Source organism: Embiotoca jacksoni, unplaced genomic scaffold (genome assembly GCF_022577435.1).
Source record: "Embiotoca jacksoni isolate LCO1_2020_lvr unplaced genomic scaffold, fEmbJac1.0.p SCAF_5, whole genome shotgun sequence".
Taxonomy (NCBI): domain Eukaryota; kingdom Metazoa; phylum Chordata; class Actinopteri; family Embiotocidae; genus Embiotoca; species Embiotoca jacksoni.
The window spans coordinates 18148817-18171742 of NW_027185403.1; the positions used below are offsets into that span (position 1 = coordinate 18148817).

A 22926-nucleotide genomic window follows, 5' to 3' on the forward strand; every position below is an offset into this window, starting at 1 on the left:
CTTTCATGTTTGGTTTATGTTTACCACTTTATAATTCTGCTCGTGAGTGGCAGGTGCAACATTTTCTAAACCTATTGGAACGTCATCTGTCAATCATTGTCCTCCGTCGCTGAGTGTACAGCGGCTCATGGTGGGGAATTTCAGTGCTAACAGTGCATTCATCACAGGTAAGGTATTTACTTTGCTTGCGTTGCCTGTTTCAGTTTATCATGCACACGGGCTTCAAATTTGATGCGTCTGTTTCTGTGTGAATGTGCTTCTACAGGTGTGTTACTTTATCAGTGTTTTTTTGGCAGCAGTTGCAGGCTGTTTTCAGACGGGCTTATCGATTTATTTTTTTTACTACCTGCTTTGCTGCCTTTAATGTTGCCTATCTGCACATTGTTTAAATTAAACGTTAAGGTAACAGTTGACAATTTGTCTCTTGTTGTCTTGGAGGTTGGCCAATCTGATTTTTTCTATCTCCATTTATAATTAAGATTTCTGCCTACACAGCTAACTGACTGAGAAAAAAAATACATACCTGTATATTTTATTATTTACTCATAAATTATATACTTCCATATTTTATGTGCACTGTTAATAGCTCAATCTATTATGAACTATTCCTTCCCACAATTACGAACATGAATACACGATATTGACACATAATAATTAGTTTGCTAATATACAATGTAGAGCAGCAATATGGGGTGTTTGTATTCTCATAGAAAAGAGACACTGAAATTTTAATAAAATATGGCTGTTGTATAGTTTATGACAGATCGGGAATTAGGACACTCCACTCATTAGCATCTGTTGATTAAGTGTCAGGCTGGGAAATTAGGCTGAAAACTTCGCAGGCAAGCCTCTCAGTTGTTTTCTGGCTTAAGTTTTGAACTAAATATTCATACAGTTGAAGACACTGTAAATAGTAATTCTGTCAGAACATATATAGACATCAATATGCAGACAAGGGGTACACATTACATTTAGATATATCAATCCCAAGAGAGAAGAGCCTGTAGTTATTTTTCTTGCAGAATAAATCAGAGTAAAATTATACGTCAAAATACAATTTTATGAAGTATAATGCTGTAAGGGGATCGTATAAGTACATCTATGAAGGTAAGGCCAAAAAGGCAAAGGTCTTAACTCTGAAAAAAGCACTTGTGAAAATGAAGAGTTAAAACCTTCTGCACCATAAAACAAAAAACAGCAAATAAAAATCGCAAATGGTGAATGTTCATTTTGCAAAGCAAATAAACTGAAACTGCAATGGATGGTATTTCAAGCCAAGCCATCACTCAGGCAGTTTTAAATCTGCCTTCAGAGCATCCTCATCATCATCAGTATATTCAAATCCATATGGAAAAATCTTCATCCAGTCTTAGTTCTGCTGTGAGGTTTTCCCAACACAGAGTAATTGCAACTATAAGTCAGACAACTTGTAGGTATGTCGATCTGAAATCTGTTCCAAGGGCGTTTTTAGCGTTGCATTTGTAAATACCAGAGTTCATGAGCACAGGATTCTGTATGACCAGACTGCCCTCCTCTGTCATATAAATTCCTCCCTGCACTGCGTACCGGTTATGTGGAACCAGTGTGGTGCGCCCGGGTAATGTCCATGAAATATCCGGCTTGGGAATACCAGTCGCAACACACTTTAACGTCACTGGTGATCCCCGGTTAACTCTGGTGATGGAGAGCAGTGTACTGGTGATTTGTGGAGGAAAAACCATCACTGTGACTGAGTACGGTAGTACTGACGAGCCAAAAGAGTTGGAGGCTTTACAGGTGTACGTTCCTTTGTCAAAGGTGGCAACCTGCCTGAGCTGAAGGGTCCCATTGGTGAGGAAAGATATTCGGCCAATGGTTTGAGGTTTGTCCAAAACGACACCATTGGGTAGGGTCCATGTGATTGTTGCCTGCGGCCAGCCATCCACAGTGCAAGGTAAATTGAGATTGAGACCATATGTGATCTTCATCCCACCTAGAGAAGTAAAGTTATAACATTAAGTACATTTCATGACAGATTAAACAAAGAACACAAGTGAAGCGATAGGATAAGATTCCCCATTGTTTTTTTTAATATGGTTTTAGTGATTTTTAAAACCTGTGAAGTTTAATGAATTAGACTCTTGTCTTGGTACAATTCATTTGTGCAGACCACCTCTGAATGTAAAAAATGTAGTCATACGGAACAAAACAACTGCACTAACACTCTATAGAGGAAGTGGTCTTGGTCCCGCCACAAATTAATTTTGGAATGGTGGGAACATGATTCAAAATGTGTCTGATCCAACAACGAAGCGTACTTTGTTGGTTTGAGCTAAACAGCTCCCATGCCAGGTACTATTTTAGACATTAGTAAAACAGTTGCTATAGCAGCTAGCCTGGACAACATAAAAAATGATGCTGTCTGTCTTATCTTAGAGCCACTTGAACTTTCTTGAAGACCTTCTTGTTTCCATGCCAGACACATTATCACATGGCTTTTAGTGATGATTTTTTACATTTTTTTCTTTGAAATGAAATGAAACCAAGGGGGAATGCAAAAATAATAATCATAATAACATAAAAATACAACTCATCCACTGATTCAAATGGAAGTATTAAGCAAACTATGAATATTTAAGTTTTATCAATTTGATATGTAAAAACATACCTGTAGATCCTCTGATCACTGGCTTTCTGCCTGCCTCCAGGGCATAACGTTTCTCCGCTTGTCCTGCCACATTTTTTGCTAGGCACCGGTACACTCCCTTGTCAGTTGCAACTGGTTGTGAGATCTGAAGAGTTCCATTACGTAAATAATGGGTGAAGCGTTGGAGTCTAACACCAGGCGTTAACATCGTCCCGTTAGGAAGCACCCATGAAAACTCTGGGTTTGGCTTGCCTCGAGCAGGGCACTCAAGGATTAATTCCCCACCATCTTGCTTTATTGGTAAGATTTCAATATTGGGAACAGCAAAGCTAGGTTTCTCAGCTAACGATGCCACATCTAATTCAACAAAAAGTGAGGCTTCACCCAGATGGTTTTTCGCTAGACACGTGTACCTCCCTTCATCTGTCTTCCTCACCCCCCTCAGCTCCAAGCTTCCATTTTGGTGGACTTGGAAGCGGCCTCCGAGATAGGGTGTTGTGAGCGAGTGGCCATAAGGAGTAACCCACCAGACTCTTGGTTCAGGTTTTCCTTCCACTCTGCAATCCAGAAGTGCTGTTTGGTAGGAAACACCCAAAACTTTTGTGGTACTCTTCCCCCTCATGCCATTGATAAAGGGTTCCTGGGGTTCAACTTCAACATTCATGTATTTAATGTCATCACCAGCAGAATTCCGTGCCACACATGCATATTTCCCTTCATCGGCCAGTGTCACTTTCATCACAACTAACGTTCCATCATCCGTTATCTGATATTTGGCTGATGACACTTGTATCACATCCTTTCGTGGTGAGATCCATATGATTCTTGGCATCGGTTCACCTGTGGCCTGGCAACTCAATTTAACTGATTCTCCCAGTTTAACTGTCACCAGTGACTGTGATTTTGATCTAATTTTTGGAGCATTTGGTCCCACTTTGACGCTAACTTTTCTTTCATCTTTTCCCAGTTTGTTCTTGGCATAACAAGTGTAGTCACCCTCATCTTTTTTGCCCATCTGCTGGAGAAGTAAAGTCCCATTGCCAAAGATTACATAGCGGCGGTTGCGAAGGCCGCTGTCATCTGATTGAAGGGCATTGTTGATTAAAGTTCCATCTGGGAGACTCCAGGAAACTTCTGGATCAGGAAGGCCAGTGGCAACACAGTCCACCTAAGTGAGAGGAAGAGTGAGACAAGTGCACAAATGGATTTAGGTGTCATTTTCCAGTAATGATTGATCTTTTAGATTACTACTAGCTCATGACCAATTATGGTCATGGTTGAAAGAAAAAGGAAGCCAACAGCAGTCTGATAATTTATTTGACCCATCAATCCACCCTAAGCAATGGCCCTGGAGTCATAATTTGTCTCTGAAATGTAAACATATTTTTATATTTCGAGGTGAGACAGACTCAAATCGCCAATATTAAATACCAGAAAACACAGGTAACGTGGAAAATAGTTACACTGTTTTAATGGTGCCTACAATGTTGGATCCAGTTTATTTTACTTTAACCCAAGTTTCTTCTTGCAACACATACAAATATATACCTGGAAATTTTCTCCAAAGGTAATCCTGGTTTGCGCAGTCCTCACATGTTCGATTTTAGGGGGGGTCATCAACACCTCCACCTGACAATGCAAATACATACCGAAGGTTATTGAAAAAAAAATTTAAAATAAGAAAATTTCTTTTGCATTTCTGACCCTATCTAGAATTTGAATGGGTTAAATTTGTAGCATCAAATTGTCTGCATCTTTATCATCTGAAAATAAGGTTTCTGTGAAAGCTTAGAAGATACAGACAGTCTTCAGTCAAATATTTATTACTGACACATTCTTAACCTCATCTTTGATTCTTCAGGTACAAAGACATGTTAGCATTTGTCACACCAACTTTGATAATCATGGATAAAAAAGTGCTATCAGACCTTCACCACAGCTGGCGTTATCACCCAGCCTGTGAGTGCACACATGGCAATTCATGCGTCTCCACATGCAGCTCAAGTGACTCACAATTCAAGTGAGTTTGTAATTAACAACCCAAGCTTTCAGGACCCGGTCAGATCGGATCAGATTGTTTAATTAATCCAGCAGGTCAGGCCAATGTTTTTTCATTCCCAATGCGTCAAATACTTCTATTCCCAGGGTGTCAAATACTGATGTTTTATAAAAGCTGTTTGCATGTCATATAGACACACTGAGGAAAAAACACTCCCAAAATTAAGAACCTGCTGTCACGTGAAGGTAACGTGGAAGTACTGCGTAAGATATGAACACAGGAACATTGCACAGGGCAATTTCTATTTCTATTGCTTAACCCTTTAAGCCCTAGAGGCCCCCAATTGGGGGCCAGGGATTAAACTATTATTAAAATATGGACATATATACTGATATTTACACATCTGAACAAATCTCACAAGTGTTCCCTCTATTTTTAAAACTATATTTTTTGTGATTATTTTTTATTGTGGTTGAAGAGATATAGTCCTTTTGCAATTTTCGAGCAGAAGCCTAAAAAATATGTGCATTTTTAAAGGGTTAATCAGAGTACTTCAATTGATAGGTGGCCCTTCAATGTCGGCCCGAACCAATCTTGTTCATACCTGGAAAAGCTCCATGTCCTCTCCATTGGGCCGCTGAAAGACACACAGGTAATTTCCACCATCCAGTTCTGTTAACTGAAGGATCCTCAGAGTCCCATTTCGGAAAACTTTAATTGGTCTCTCCGGACTGGAGGCATATGGAGGAATGAGGTTGAAATTAAAGTGGTTAGTGAAGTTTAATGGCTTCTTCAACCTTTTCATGTATAAATAATTTCATTGCTGTTGTAATGGTTCATAGAGTCACAAAAGGAGATGTTTCAGTTACCTGTATCGATGATCCAGGAGGGTCTTGGAAGGTAGCTGCCAGATGGTCCCTCTTGTGGATCCTGTAGACTCTGGACAGTGGAGGTACACAGCAGAACCGTACATAGCTGAAACAGTGTGTTGACGGGATGGAGTAGCATGGCGATGGGTTGGAGGGATGGGAAGAGGAGGAGACTGGCGAGAGAAGGAGGAGAAATCTGGCCTCACCTCCAGCTGGATTGTTCTTTTGGCGATCCCCACTGCGTTAGTGGCCAAACACTCATACCTGTGAAGTTTAATAGCAGCTAGGTAACTTGGTAACAGCCTAACAGTCTTAGAGGAACAATTAAACATCCAGATTTCTTTTAGTTCAATATTAATCTGTATTTGCTTGAAAAACAAATGTTTTCCATTTTCGCAAGCTAGCATTTGTTAATGACCACTTACATCTAAAAGACTGATGGGAATAGTGTTCATGTATTGGGTCAAAACCAAAAGTATTAGACTAAGTAAAATATTGACCGGCAAAGAACTGCCAAAGTTATTTCAGACTCCTGTTGAGAACATAAATGAAAGAATTTCATGCTGATCTTTGACCTAAATAATGTCGTTGTTAAGATATTTTCCATACAAATCCAAACGTGTCCAATTTATTGTGGCACCAGAGGAGAAGTCAGGTATAACAAAAGTCATACCATAAAGGTTAGATCAGACAGAAAAAAGAAATGCACATCTCTTACCTCCCACCATCGGATGGCAAAACATTCTTCACAAACAGTGTCCCATTGGGGAAGACGAACAGCCTACGTCCCAGAAACTGTGATGGTTTTACATGGACGCCTGCTGGGAGCATCCATTTCAGAGCAGGCACTGGTTCGCCCTTCACAGAGCAGTGAACATACACACTCCTGCCTGGTTAGAAGGGAGTTTATTAGTTTAGAAAGATTGTTGTGATATTGTGAACATGCCATTAGGAAGAGCTTTTGTTGTGGGGATAGTTTGGGAATGTTTCTTTACATGTGTGAATATTAATATCTGTATCGTACCTGGTGGAATGATCACAGTACCCACTGCACCTTCACTTATGCTTGGAGGCAGAGCTGCCACGTGGAGGTAATAAGTGATTGTATCAGCACCTGCCGCATTGCTCGCAATACATTTATATTCCCCTTTGCTGGAGAAGTTGGCAGAATGAATTAACAGGGTTCCGTTTTGAAGCAGAGTCATTGGAGAGAGGAGAGTGTGAACAGTCCCGGCTACTCGAACAAACGTCCTGTCTGGGAGAATCCAGGAAATTTGGGCAGGTGGTTTTCCAGAGGCAAGGCAGTCAAGAGTCACACTTTTCCCTAAGTAGACTGATATCTCTGTGGATATGGGTGGTTGGATCTTGGGTGCCTCAGTCTGGACAGCTAAGGTGATGACCATCCGATCTGATCCAAACCTGTTCTGGACTGTGCAGAGGTACTGTCCTCGGTCCTGTAGCTGGATGTTTTTAATAACAAAAGTTCCATTTCTAATGACTTCAAAACGGGGACCATGTTTTGTGTTGGCTGGGATGGTGGCACCTGAGGAGAGCACAAAAAGGACAAAAGGCAAAAAAGAATATCAACTTCTGTGTGTGGCGTCTCTCAGCAATAGTTTAAAAAAACAACATATTGATATACCAATGAGATGAATTAGCTAAAAGCAATGCATAGACACCATCAAAACCTAAATTATTTACTCTACAATTACAAACATATTAGTTATTTACACGTTTTCTCTTCACTTTGTTTTGTGTCTCCCTCCTCTTTCTCTTTCTCATCACTGTTTCTTACCTGTGGAGACTTTGGTCCATGCGATGCTGGGTTCAGGATTCCCCGTTGCTTTGCAGGGCAGAAACACATCACTCTCTGCCAGCACTGACACACTTGCAGTGGTAACTGTGGTGATCCGGGGTTTCATCCCACCAGCACCCAACCGCCATGGGAAAGGAGGTGCAGCAGTAGGTCGTCGGGAGCTGATTCGTCCTGCTACAAAGTTGGACACAACAAAAAAATAATGCCATTAATCATTTGTAAAACACAATTTGTTTCTAGTCCAGATCTATCACATGTATAGCTTACATATTTCTACTGCACACGTACCTCCAACAGGCCACCAACCTCCATACAGCACCCCAGAGGTGGTGTGCTGGTAAGGGACAACAGTCGGGATAAAACCAGAAAATGATGATGATGAAGGTTTGGCAGAGTTTGAGGGCTGCAGGGTATAAGTGTAAGAAGCAGTGGGTCCCGGTGGTCTGGGGATGTAAGGTCTATGTGGGGATGGAGGGTTAGGTTTTGGTGTGATGACGGATGGAAGATTGTTGTATCCAGTCCGAGGTTTTGGTGTCACCATCCTCCCTAGTTGAGCGATGCGATCGAGCTGCGCCTGAAAATATCCAAAACCAAACCAAGTTCTACATTCAAGATAATTATTGTCATACAGAAATAATAGTCATCATTTTTCAAGTGAGAGTAAATTCCACTTCCAAGAGTGTAAATCACTGTCATCAATAACAATTATGTTGCTTGCCAAACCAAAAGGAATGAAAAATAGCCCTGTAACTTTAGATTCTTGCTATTTTCTTCAAAAGCTATTTGCTAATTTTGTCTATGGCTGTGGTCATTTGGTGCCAGATATGTTGAGTACCAGCCTAGCTTCGCCCACCTATTACTCACAGCTTCAGCTTTTGCTGTGATTATACTGTCGTCTGGAAACTGTGTTCGCATGACGGTTCGCTTAGCCACTCTGATGGGCGGACCAATCATTGGTTGGCTAAGTACAATGATATTGAAGTCAAGCATTGGTTTCAAAATGTAGCTCCAACAATGGATGACAATGGCCGGAGAAGGAATGATGCCTAAGACTGTGATTGTCATTTACCTACTGCGTTGCAGTCCACTCAATTTGATGGAGGGCCTGTGTTTCGTTTCTGTTTACAGATTGGTGAGTTTTGAAACACAACATACATTATATTCATAACATTAAAGGATGCTCCAATAGTATAAACATTATCTTATCTACGGCCATTAAGATGCAAACAATCCCCAATGGATCGTTACCAGACCCAATCTGTCACAAAGAGAATTTGGGTCTGGTAATAGCAGGCAGTGTGAAGCCAGTTTATCTTTTTTTTTAAGTTTTTTGTCTGGAGTCCTGCCTACTGCTTTGCAAAACAGGTTGAATAAAAACAGGTGTTAAATGTTAGGGCCATAAAATAACTACCATGAGCTAAAAGAAGCTAAAAGCCCTGTAAGCTATGGAGTTGGGTGATAAAAATCCAAGTTTCATAACTATATGTATAACTTAATATATTGACGCAGGAATGAAAACAGGTGAATTATAAACCTTGATTGATCAGTAGGTCTAATGGCAGGTAATGACCAGTCAGTCCAGTTTTGCACGCTGCCAAATTGAAGAAGCAGCATATGTTCCTTATACATTTAAATTGATGTAATTTACATAGTTAATACATACAGCGAATATGCTTATGTTGTATTGCAAAACAGGATTGTCAGTTAAGGTTTTTTTTTTGTTGTTGTTCATTACAAAGGTTCAATTCAAAGCTGCAGTAATTAATAGTTTATTAATATTTTTCAGATTAACATTAACAAAAGAATGACCAATCCATGTGAATTGAGTTGTTTTGTGATTAACCTACACTTCTTTTAGCAAAGTGCTACAGTATACACATATTTAGATGCAGAATTAGACTATAGCCCTATGGAACATGTGACTTTTTTTTTGCACCCATAAACCCTCATTTTACTGTACCTGTCTGTATCTGTTTCTCAGCCTTGAAAGCAAAAGTTGATCTATGATTTGGGTCCTGCCATCCACATGATGATTTTGATGTTGATTATGGTGTGACATTTGGGTAGTGAAGAGTGTGAATCTGGAGCTTCCTATTCCAGAAACAGTAGGCGTGGGTTTGGCTGTTTCAGCTGTGATCTCAGGTCGGTTGGTGACAAATGAGCCATGATTCCATGGGTGTGGGAGAGGCCAGGGTCGATGAGTGGCTGCAGGGTGGGATCCAGGACCTAAAAAGAGAACCATATATTTCAAGCACAAGTAGAGTGACATATTTTAACATATGACCCAGTCAATATTTGCTGTATCTTTACTGTTTATCTCTTACATTTAATTTCAAAACAGTTTTTGTTGAGGAAATCATTAAACAGTAGTTTTATTTACCTTGCTTTGGATGAGGAAATAACTTTTGTCCTGGCCAAGAAGGGTAGAGGGGGTAATAATGATGAGGATGATGCTGTGGAGACCAGCGGGAGGTTGGAGAGACTCTGGGATGCTGGGAATGCCTGGCTGGATTCATTTCACTCTGTCGTCCTGTATTTCTATCTTGGTTTGTGTGTGTAATCTTGGAAGTGGTAGCTTGTCCTCTTCCCTGGTTGGTCTGATGAAGCCAGGGGTGAAGTGGCTCCATGATTGGGAAACTGTGAATTTCGGGCTTTACAGTTGGCTTGCTCACCACTTTATTGCCTTTCCGTATCACTTCCTCTCTTGTTCTGGCTCTGTTTGAATGTGATGTAAAAATCTTGGAAGATGAAGTTCTTGTGTGGGTTAGTGTATTTTGTTCTGGTGAAGTTCGAGTGTTAGGTCTTGGTCTACCTTGTGTTGTTAACCAGATGCTATCTCGAGTTTTGTAACTCTCTGTAACCCACTCAATTTTAGATTTTTCGTTGTTTCTCTCGCTGCTTTCTGTGGCTGTGTTGTGTCTTTCTTGTTTTCCCGTTGGTGTTATAATCTCCCTCTGACTCTCACCTGCAAACTTTGAATTGTTGTTGCCATTTTCTTCAGTTTGTTTTCCCAGCTCTACTCTCTTTTTCTCAGGTTTCTCCAGGTGTACTGTGTCTTTCTCTTTTTCTTCAGTAGTCCTTAAATGTGAATTATCTTCCTTTGGGGTGACAATCATTTTTGGATTAGGTAGATTATGTCTACCTGGGGAGCTACTGTCAAAACCATGAGTATTATGAAATGTTTCACTGTTTAAATCTTTATTGGCATCCAAACTGTCACTATCCTTGTAATCTTCATAGTATTCGCCTTCATCTTCCTCTGTCTGATACTCAGCAGAAAAGGTTTCAGGGATTTCCACTGTTGTTTGTACTGTAGTAGCCGTAGTAGTGGTAGTGGTAGTAGTAGTGGTCGTTGTAGTTGTGGTGGTCGTTGTTGTTGTTGGTGTGGTTGTTGTTGTTGAGGGAACAGTTGTTTGGGGCTTATTTGATAGGTGGTAGAAAGGATTTAGATGTGGATGGATTCTTCTTATTAGGGGTTTTCTACGCCTATGAGGGGGCCTTCTCCTGTTTGACTGACCAGGAACAAAGGTGGAGTTTCTTCTTCCCTCTCCAAAGCGCTTATCTTCTGACTGTTCGACTGGCTGACGAGCTCCATTATCAGGAGGGTCTGTGATAGCCTCTGCACTTTCTATGATCCCACCAACATGCGGTAATGATGGTGATGTACTTTTAGGAGACAAAGGTTGTAAAACCTGTGGCTGACTTTCCAATGTCTCAGAGACTTGACTTTGATCCTCTTTTCTTTCTTTTTCTGATTGGACCTTAGACTTAACTTTTGTCTTGATGGGAACATTTGTTGGGTCTATACTAGCACCAGAAGGGGTAGTAGTATGGTGTAAATTGTTTGCAGAAGTAATTATTGTAATGGCTATTGTAGTTGTAGGTTTGGCTGTGCTTGTTTGGACAGTTACAGTGCTGGGCTCTTCGAGTGACTGCTCTGTCGGCAGAGAAACACTTGGTTTAGCATTAGCTTTCGCCAATATCTCCGCCCAACGATTGGGATCTAATTCCTTAACTGATTTATTGGGTTTTCTCTTCGAATCTTTCATTCGTATCCTTTTCAAAAATCCATTAGGATTCTTTTGCTTTGGTCCTACTTTCTCTGGAAGTTGCGTAGCAAAAGGACGTATAATTTCCTGGTAATCTCCCCCTGAACCCTCGCTTTCCTCCACATCAACTGGCAAGATTGGCTTCTCCCTCTCAGCCAGTGCTTTGGACCTATCAGAAGCCTTTCCTCCTGTGACTTCCACCATGTGAGACAGCATGTCAACTCCATATAGATTGGAGGTCAAGCAGCTATATTCCCCTGCATCTTCTTGTGTCAACTTTTTTACCACCAAAGTCCCATTTTCCATCACTTCAGCTCTTCTTGCCTGTTGTCTTGGGAGAAGAACTTGACTTTTGGGGAGGTACCACATAGTTTGACTGGGTTGAACTGAGGTCACCTCACAAGGAAGAGAGAAAGACTTTCCCTTCTCAATTATAATTTTCTTACCATTTAAAGCCGTGGGACTGAGGGAGCGTTCTTTGACGGTGAGTCTCAAAGCAATCAAGTCCACGCCTGCTTTGGTTTTGATGATACAGTGGTAGAGACCTGAGTCAGACAGGCTTGCATTTAAAATCACAAGTTGCCCTGTTTCACGAATTTCTATTTTATCAGACACATCCTCTACAATGGACAAATCTGGAAGCATCCACTCCACTTTCACCTGTGGATCAGATGTGGTGATACTGCACTCCAAATGAACCTTTGAACCCTCGAGAACAGTCTGAACCCGCCCTGGTGTCCCTCTGTGAATTAGTGCCCAGGAAGAAGCAAAGTCGTTGTCATCTTGCTGCCCCCTATGGCTGTTGATGTCCTTTGAAATTAATGTGGTGAAATCCATCACCAGTTTCTTAGTTGTTGTCTGCTGCCTATTGAGCTTCAAAGTGACTCTGGGTTGGAGGAGCCATGAAGGTTCTGCTACCAAATACCCTTTTAATTCTGTGAAATATGGGGAATTTTCATTTACAGCTTGGACATACTGATACGTTACTCTGCTTGCATTTCCTCGCTGTTGACCTCTCTCCAAAATTGCAGGGCTTTCGTAGTAATACGCGACCAATTGCCACAGATTTTGCAAAGTCTCTCGATCAATCTCGCACTCAAGGACAGTAACCAGCGATACATTGACCGATAGCTCCCCAGATGCATGTGGATTTACTGTCCACGTCATGGGGGAGCTGTCTCCAGGATGACGCACATCACATGCCACATGAGCACTGTTCCCATGACTGTCGGAGAGAACAACGGTTAAGTGACCTAATGGTTTTTCAAAGTCGCGCGTGTATGGGAGGTCAGGTTCTGCTTCTGTTTCAGCCCACATTGGATTGTCCCACTGTTTGAGGGGGGATCGAAGAGCTGGTCGTTCGCAGGTAAGTTTGTCTGGAGTTAACCCCAGCATGAGGGTGCCATTCAGGTGTTGAGGCGAGGAGCACTGGGGGCATGTCTCAATGGAGCCACGTTCCTTCTTACACTTTATTATTCCTTGAAGAAAGAAGAGAGAAGAAGAGAAAGGGAAAGGAGAACATATAGATCGACAGATGAGGCAGTTACAAACAATGTACAAAGGTGCAATTGTGAAGGCAGATATGGGAAAAAGTAGAGAATGATTGAAAAAGAAGGGGGGAAGAGATAAAAAAATAAAAAAACAGGATTCTGATATTATAGGTTTGCAGACAACATTTTATCACAGGTCTTAGTACAGTAAAAGTTCATGCATCTTAAAATACATTTCAGGCAGTCATAAACCACTATTTTCTAATGAAGTAGCTCATAAACATAATGACATATTATCAACTGTGCAGCTAATACAAACAGCTAGCATGTAGGCCTGGTTAAAGATGATTTGTAAAAATGCAACAAAGCAATGACAAATGACAGAAAGTGCATGTATCTTGAAAAGTACTACTAAGGTGAAAGGAGTGTCAGAACAAAGTATACAGTTTGCTGCATTTTTTTTTGACTGTGTATGGAACAAATACAGTTTATTGAGTTCATATGGCACAGAGAGGCTTGATGAGAAAAATGCAATAGTTTATTCCTGTACTATTTTCTGCCTCTGGTCAAAAACACTTCTCTGAAGCCCAAAAAAATTTCTATATCGACTTTTGTGTTCATACACTATTAAAATACAGAAGCTACAACCATAATATTAAGTTATCTAATCTGATTAATTTATTGTTGTGTTGATTTGGAGGATTAAAGTCATGGAGCTCTTCTCTTGATGAGAGCTTGTCACTCACTAATCAATCTGTCTTTCTTTACTTGTTCTCCACTTCCACTGTGAAACATATTGTTTTTTAAAGCTGCAGTCATCAATATTTTGTAGGAAGAATGGAACAAATGAATATGTGTAATTAACACAGACCTCAAAGACAATGAAGACAAGGAAAATGTTACTTTTCATTTGTGGGAATCCATGACACAAGTCTAGAAAAAAAATTATGCAAATATATATTTCTGTATATATATTGAATCTCACTATTGTGTTTTTCTCATCACTTGCTATCATTTATACCAACATTTACATTGTCCTTTAATAATTCGTTGTCTGGTTTCAATGAAACCCGAGAAACAAGTAAATACGAGCCCCGTAGTGTCCATAGAGAGCAAAAGAAATGAAATGTGCACACTAATTACTAAATTGAGGCCACGAGATACTAACTTGAGGTCAAGATTTACTATCTCGTGCGCACAAATTAATGAGAATGTGCACGGTGAGATAAGTTTAAATAAATGAGAGACAGAAGAGCACAACAGGCTTTCTCCTCAAAGAAGTACACTGCACCTGCTTCAAGTGTCAGTTGACCATCTATAAAGTCGATAACATCGTTAAAGTTAGCATATTGCCAACGATATAATCCCCAAGCTCTCAACATCATCGTTATTGCCTTTTACTCACAATAATCCTTTGCATCCCTTGAATTGCAGCTGTACTTAGTTAACCAAGTTGTTAGTCAAACTGGCAGCCTGACTAATCAATGACATATTTAGTTGCCAAAAAGTTTAGTACAGACACTATTATAAACACTACTACTAATATAAATACATTGAGTGAGTAAATGATTGCTATTATCGTAGCATAAGGCGTTTTCTCGTGGCGTTAACATTATTGACAAAGACGTCGGGGTGTTTTATCACTTTGATCTATCTTTGGATAGTCTGAAATGATAGTGTATGTAGGCCCTGAGGAAAACTAGCCAATAGTGTTTTACCATCCAACTGCACATGCTGTTTTAAACCGATCATATCCCTACCTATCATCGACTAGTCAGACTTGCTGTGGTGGCGAGGCTAACAACAACAACTCCGTTAACTAAGTCCAACTGTAATATCTACTTTGGGTACATCGTTTGTATTGGTATTAAAGGAGCATCATACCACCAGCTATTGGTACAAAGCAGTGTCATACCTACAGTGATCTCTGCTGCTGCTGCAAGAGCAACACTTCTGTATTAGCCTTTTCGGTGACTATAAATATGTCATTAATTAGTCAGACAGGCTGTGATGGCTACGCTGACAGAAACTCTGTTACCTAAGGTGTAATACAAGGGATGCAAAGGATTATTGTTAGTAAACGGCAATAACAATGACATGGAGAGTTTGTGGATTATATCGTTGGCAATATACTAACTTTGAGGATGCTATCGACTTTACAGATGTTGAACTGACAGTTGGAGCAGGTGCAGTGCACTTCATACTTAATGGAGAAAGCCTGTTGTACTGTGCTGTCTCTCTATATATAAACTTATCTCGTGCGCACAAATTACTCAAAACGTGGGAACGAAATGCTATTTCATGCACACAATTTAGTAATTCGTGGCCACGATTTAAATTATTTTTTTCTCATTATGGCTCCATGAGTAAAGAATACAGCTAACTTCCATAAAATACTAATGGAAGAAAATAAGACTGGACCAAGAATGACCATTCATTCATTCATTCATTCATTCATTCATTCATTCATCCTTACCTTCATGTTTGGAGCTCCATTCCACCAACCAGTGGAGTTGACAGTCACAGGTCCAGGGATTACCATGTAGAGCGAGGAGCTCCAGCCTGGGAGCTGTCTTCAGTGCTGCAGCAGGAAGCTGCTCCAACAGATTGTCTGATATGTGTAAGTGTCTGAGACAAAAACGTAATATAATTTTCTTCATTAAGTAGTCTCCAGGGCAACAAGGAGGAGGCCACATTCATGAATGCATTGTGTATAAGGCAGAGAAACAAATTTAATACAATACCTATAAATTAGGTAAGTCTAAATTACCTGTTTTACATGTAGTAAGTACAAGTATATCTGCAGGTACAGCTGTAGGCAATTTGGGGTACCTATGCATCTTTTCCCTAGCGAGAACTCTTGTTAAAAGCATAGAAAACTTCATATTCCAAATATATTTATCTCTGATTAAATAAATGTACATAGCACATATTGTATTAACTATAGTTAGTTACATTTTGAGACAAATTTCAGATTTGTTTTGACTTCTTACTTGAGTCCAGAGGTCCAAAAGTTTCCAAGGATTGACACTGTTATAAAAGTATGAGGGTGGATTTCTTTGAGAAGGTTCCCTTCCAGCTGCAGCAGTTTGAGGGAGGTCAGGCCAGAAAAGGAATATGGCTCTATGAAGTCTATAAGGTTGTGGTCCAGATGGAGACGGATCACACCAACAAGACCCTCAAACAGACCAGGATTCACGGATGTTAGTTTGTTGTAACTCAGCTTCAAGATCTGTAAAAAATAAGGTTTAACACCATATTAAGCAATGATTAAATTAGAAGACATAAGGACTCAAACTGAATACACAGCCCCGATGCACAATTGTCTTATGAACTTGCTTTGGCTTTAGAGTAATAAGACAATTGCAGCTGGGTCTCTGCCCACTTGTAATATAAAGTCCTGATTGTCTTATGCTTAATTCTGATGTACTGCCATGGATCGTTGGTCGGTTTAAAATGCTAATTTAGGTTGTGATTGGACCCATCTGGACCCAGCAGGACTCATTGCAATTTTAGTCAAGCAATGAAAGTGCAATGAATTACTGGCTTCAATGTGGTTTAGATAGGGAGAAACTGGATTTGGCTCTTAATGCGCATACATTGCATGCACTAGTGTTAGCCAGCCTTGTTGCTCTTTATTACGTTTCAGAAAATAACTTCAACACTTATTACTTTTCTTTGTTATGTGTGTCTCCATAGAAAAAAAATATGTCACACTTAGAGAGGGGGGACCTTGTACCGACAGTGAACTCGGCAATGAAATTTAGTTTCTTCTTCATTTAGCTTTGTTTTTCTCTAAATTGCTCCAGCAATGATTCTGAGGCAAATCTGGAGAAAGCAACATGTGCAGCCCCTCAGCTGGGTTTGGAAGAGGGTTTGATGCAAATAAGAGATGCCACTTCAGTTCCCACAAATATTCACTTTATCTTTCTTTTGACTTGGTTCTGTTGGAACTGCTGGATCTGAACAGAATGCAGGAGAAACTATTAATTCTGTAGTAATTGATAGTTTAAGTCCAGTAAATAATTGGAGTCAATTCTTAATGATGACTAAGAATTAAGTTTGAAAATTCAGTGCTCGGTGCAGGTCCACTTACTCTCAGGTTATTTTGGGTGGAAGTCAACTGTTCAATAATGTACAAAATGCAAGAATCATTTAGACTAAAAATATATTAGTACAATAATTAAAATACCAAAATCCACAAACACAGACACACACAGACAACACGTGTACACTCTACCTGTAGTGATCTCAGGCTGTAAAACGCTCCGGGGTGGACTGTGCTAATGTCATTACCATGCAACATGAGCATTTCCAGTTGCCGTAATGACCTGAATTCTGCCCCCTCCACCTCCGTCAGGCTGTTATAACTGTTAGAGAGAGAACATAAACAGGACCGGTTCTTGTGATGAAAGACTAACGGGGTCATTGGGAGGGTCAGAAAGATCAGCAGCCAAAATGAGTCAACAATCAGTTGTGAAGTGTGCCTGGGCAATGTGAGCTTTCAAATAAAAGGAAAACGCTGGAGGGGATGATGGATGGAAAGAAGAAAAGAGGCATGACAGACAGACCTCAGGCAACCTTTGACCCACAATGATATTCTCCTCCTTAAAGCGCTGTGTGGAAGGTAGAAGATGCAGAATTAACTTAAAAGAGTTCTTCAAAAAAGTCTTTAAACAGTCTTCAGATTTCAGCACATTACAGCAGGCATCCCTTTTGATTAAACGTTATGTGATTTCAGTATTAATCATCGCAGGCTTCAATGTGCTGCTTTTTAAAAAAATATATAATTCAACACTAAAAGCTGATTACCAAGTCCCACTTTCTCTATGCCAGGCTCCTTCAGCTTGATGAACTGCTTGCTAATAGATGTCAACACCCATCTTCTCACAATATAATCCTTGTGTGAGACAGATGATTCCTGTTGGTGGTCTGTACCATCCTCCATGCCGCATACTGAGCAGTCCTTTAGGAAGATGACGGAAACCGGCATTTATTCGAGCAGTTTTCAATGGACTTACAACAGCATTTCTCTAAAACTAAACTAAAAACTAAAAGAGGCCCCAGAGTGTAAATAAAACTCCCAAACATATCTGGTGTGAACATTTTCCAAAAGCTTTGCATTAGAGGCACAATCCCCTTCGTCTGTACCCCAGTTTTCAAGGTGGTCTACTGTTTAGAAAGTTAGAGCCTGTTTGCTCCCTAAAGGCTTGGTCGCCTTCCAAATGTCTTCTCTGATGAAGTGTCCTTGAGAAATTCGCTTTGTTCCCATTACTGACACTGCCTCTGCTGCACACAGAGACACTACCATCAGGAATTAATAAGAAATCGTGAAAAAAGTGGGCAATAACAACACAAGGGACAGTTCTCTGCCGTGAAATCCTGAATATGCAGTGAACAGAAAGCAGTGTAGGTTTTTGTAACTTTTGAAACAATGGGTCCTTCATTTCAGATGAACAGTCGACCAAAGCGGCCTTCCCATTTCTTACCTGCATGTGTTGACCAATGTAACAACTGTCACTGGAAGCTTTCTAGCAACTTACAGAGCTAAGCTAATTTTAGCACCTGGACGTCCCTGTACCAGGACCAGACTTCATCGGTGATAAAAAATGCATCGTTACCAAGCTTGGCACATTCACTGAAGGGGCCACTAAAGTCACTAAAGTGAAGCTAGCATTCGTTGTGCTTCATTTCTGTTCAAGTTTGGTAGACTAGCAGTTGAGAATTTATAGGACAATAACATCAGTGTCACTGGCTCATCGTTATAAGGCTGTTATTCATTATATATTCTATACTTTTGCCAAGGTGGAAATAGAAAAGTCCATTTTTGCTGGAGTTTTTCAAATGTCACTGGCCTGTTGATAAGAACAAGGAGACTTATTGTATTTCAAAACTGTCTCATGTGTCTCTTACCCACAGAGCGCAAGGATGTTCATTTTGGCCTTACAGTTTTGTAGCTTTTACTGACTAAATTTGAGAATGTTTTTTCAGGTGGACCTTAAAAAGTAGCCTAGGGCTTAAGGGATCCTGTAAAGGTGTCTCACTCATGGACTTGATGGATATGATATTGTCCCACACAAAGAGTCACCACCCTCAATGGTTTGAGATAAATATGGTAAAGAAATAGCAACAATTCATTAATGTATTGCCGTATTAAGCTCGTTAGTATAAGAAATATTTAAACTCTAAAGTGGACGGAACTAGAAAACTATCTTCCATACTGTTTAGGCCTGCCACTGACAATCCTGAGAGGCATTAAGCAAATGCCTGAATCAGAAATCAGCCTCTCACTGACTGTTGCTGCCATGTGAAAATCACATAGTGTCCATTTTTCTATCTTTTTGTCCACAGTGACATATCATATTCCATGTGTTTGCGTATGTGTTTTGTTGGTGTTTCCATGTGGCAACATGTCTTTTTAATGGATATTGAAAGAAAACAACATAAAAAGAACAGGATACCCTGTAGTTAGTTGAAGGTATATTTTACTTTATTCAATCTGGCCTGAAGAGGGTGGTGTAATTTCATATGAATGCATCATTTGTCTTCACAGTCCCTGCAGTGTAATGCTGTCTTGAAACAGTATATGCACTTAGTTTTGGTTTATCTGTAGTGCAGTGACGGCTGTTGCAACACTGCACGTAGCACATATGGAGACAGTTTGTCTCCTGTGGATTGCAGCTTGGCACCGTATTGAAGCTTTGGTGACCGTAATACCTCCTGAAATGCTTTATCATGTCTTGCATGAGATCCAAAGGTGAATAGCTGGAGAACTACGTACTCATACTACAAATGTAACATACCTGAAAGGCAGCGCCTTTCCCACAATAGAGCCCCACACTCGAATGGAACCCCTATTGTGAACAGTAGTGTAGCGCTGGCTGCTGCTTGCCAAGCCAGTTTGCCATGAGAATATGTATTGTTTGGAGCCAGTTGTTAGACAAAGCCATTTGTTCCATACAGTACATACAAAACAGTTGCTGGGCTATTTCTCTGCTGTGATGGAGGGCAGTGAAAGCTCCGTCCACAGCACAAAGACCCACATGGAAGTGATTAGGAGGTTTGTTTTAGAACCACATGCTGGCGCTGAGCTCTTATCTTCTGGGCTCTAAAGCAGATGTTGTCAAATTAAATGCATCATGGGCCACTCGCTGGTCAACTTACTGAATCTTTGTATGTAAAAAGGTTTCCTTTGGTGTTTTTTTTGGCAGATTGACATTGGATGAATGGCAAAGCAGCAATTTGTTATTATTAAAGCACCTCATGAGAGTGATGTCTCTGCAGGATGAAAGAATGATCTCATGAAGGTGTTTCACCAACCAAAAACTCTTGCCTCAGCAATTTGGTTTGTTTTTTAAAGAAGTCTTCCCTTTAATTAATACTTCCATATTAGATCAGATCAACCTATCTATTGTAACCGGCTATGTACCGCAGGCTTTTAAAGTGGCTGTAATTAAACCTTTACTTAAAAAGCCTACTCTTGATCCAGCTGTTTTAGGAAACTACAGACCAATTTCCAACCTGATGTTTATTTCTAAAATCCTTGAAAAAGTTGTTGCAAATCAACTTTTTGATCATTTACAAAGGAATGATCTGTTTGAAGATTTTCAGTCAGGCTTTAGAGTTCATCATAGCACAGAAACAGCTCTGGTGAAAGTTACTAATGACCTTTTATTAGCCTCAGATAATGGACTCATCTCTGTACTTGTTCTTCTGGACCTCAGTGCTGCTTTTGATACGATTGATCATACGATCTTATTACAGAGATTAGAAGACGTTACGAGGATTAAAGGAACTGCATTAGACTGGTTCAAATCCTACTTATCAGATAGATTCCAGTTTGTCCATGTCAACAATGAGTCTTCCAGACAAACAAGAGTTAGTTATGGAGTTCCACAAGGCTCCGTGTTAGGCCCAATACTTTTTACTTTGTACATGCTTCCATTAGGAGATGTCATCAGGAAGCACTGCATCAATTTACATTGTTATGCAGATGACACTCAACTATATCTTTCTTTAAAACCAGATGAAACTAATCAGTTAGTAAAACTTGAAGCCTGTCTAAAAGACATAAAGGCCTGGATGACCAAAAACTTCCTGCTTCTAAATTCAGACAAAACGGAAGTTATTGTACTTGATCCTAAACACCTCAGAAGCTCTTTCTGTAATCACTTAGTTACTCTAGATGACGTTGTCTTGGCCTCCAGCAAAACTGTGAGGAACCTTGGAGTCATATTTGATGAGGACTTGTCCTTTAGCCACCAGATAAAACAAATCTCCAGAACTGCCTTCTTTCATCTACGTAATATTAATAAAATCAGGAAAATCCTTCCTCAGTGTGACGCAGAAAAACTCATTCATGCGTTTGTTACTTCTAGGCTAGATTATTGTAATTCCTTGCTGTTAGGATGTCCAAATTACTCATTAAAAACCCTGCAGTTGATCCAAAATGTTGCAGCAAGAGTACTGATGGGATTTAGCAAGAGAGATCATATTTCTCCAGTTTTAGCTTCTCTTCACTGGCTTCCTGTGGAATCAAGAATAGAATTTAAAATTCTCTTGATGACTTACAAAGCCCTACATGACCAGGCTCCATCATATCTTAGAGATCTTATAGAACATATAATCCTAGCAGAGTACTTCGCTCTCAGTACGCTGGTCTACTTGTGGTTCCTAGAGTTTACAGAAGTAGAATGGGAGGCAGAGCCTTCAGTTTTCAGGCTCCTCTCCTGTGGAACCAGCTCCCAGTTTGTGTTCGAGGGGCAGAAACCTTTTCTAGCTTCAAGGTTAGACTCAAAACTTTCCTTTTTGACAAAGCTTATAGTTAGGGCTGGCTCAGGTAGACTTGAACCAAACCTTAGTTATGCTGTTATAGGCCGAGGCTGCTGGGGGACCTCGTTACATGCTGAGCTTCTTTTCTTTCCTCCTACTCTTTAACTGATTCATACCTCACCATCTTTTTCTCTCCCATAGATTTTTCTTATTGTCTGTTGTCTCCATTCAGTTCCTTCGCTCGCGTAGTTTCTGTTCTTTCTTTTGCAGATGTCCCGTCATGGAGCTGCATGTCTCTGCCCTGCGCTTGTCGTCTCCACCAACAGTTCTTCTCTTCTATCTCTATGCTGTCCTTTTCTCTCTATGCTCTCCTCTCACCCCAACCGGTCGAGGCAGATGGCCGCCCACCTCTGAGTCTGGTTCTGTCGGAGGTTTCTTCCTGTTAAGAGAGAGCTTTTCCTTCCCTCTGTTGGAGGTTTTTCTCCCTTAAAGAGGAGTTTTTTTCCCTCCTAGCTTATGTGGGAATTGTTGAATTGTTGGGTTTCTCTGTATAATATTGTAACGTCTTGCTGTAAGGACTGGCACCAATAAAAACATCTCAGTGCTTCTGTGTGCATGTGTTTGTGCACTGTTGTTGAGTCTTACCCCAGGTTGAGCCTCTCTGTGTCTTTAGGAAAAGTGTTTGGTATGGCGGCGAGGTGTCTGAACGTGCAGTGGACCTCTTTAACTCCCGGACAGCTGCAGCTCTGCGGGCAGGATGGCATAGCGTAGACAGGGGCGATCTAGAGGACAGGAGCACAGGTGTGAAGGAGAGGATGGATGAAAGAATGATAGGAAAGGTTGAAAAAGAAAAGTAAAAATGTAAGTAAAAAAAAAAGTTATCCGGTGGTCAGGAATTAAAAAAGGGAGCAGAGAAAAAGAAGCAAGGAGGAATGAGAAATCAATGACCACAAATTCAGAAAAAAGAAAACAGATGAGTTAAGACCAAAACTGACTATTTGGAAATAAATCTATAATAAGTAGAATAAATAGGCTTATAGTTTATACAAAATAGACCAGATGGACAAAGATTGTGCCCAATTCTCTCAACAACAATAATTTATGCACCTGAGAGGCAATGTTTTTTGTGAATCCATCAACACTCACAGCTTTGATGATTTAAGCGACTCCTGGCTTCTATAGGAAATGGAAAACTTCTGCAATAAAGATTTACTGTACCGTTTGGCACAGCAGTGATGAGAAGAGCAGGGGAAGCCACACTGCGGCCAACCTGCAGACGATGTTGGCGCACCACCACAGCGCCAT

At 40.4% G+C, this 22926-nt stretch overlaps 1 protein-coding gene across 1 annotated transcript; it reads right to left on the minus strand.

The window, feature by feature from the left end:
• Positions 1 to 745: 745 nt before the first annotated feature.
• Positions 746 to 22926, minus strand: LOC138211284 (matrix-remodeling-associated protein 5). Its single transcript, XM_069171054.1, is given in 17 exon segments — positions 746 to 1972; positions 2648 to 3794; positions 4175 to 4255; positions 5230 to 5356; positions 5495 to 5758; positions 6213 to 6384; positions 6519 to 7037; positions 7290 to 7481; positions 7617 to 7884; positions 9271 to 9515; positions 9676 to 9980; positions 10062 to 12837; positions 15326 to 15477; positions 15843 to 16081; positions 17090 to 17219; positions 22267 to 22403; positions 22840 to 22926. Coding segments are annotated over 17 exon segments (7395 nt in total). The 3' UTR covers positions 746 to 1418.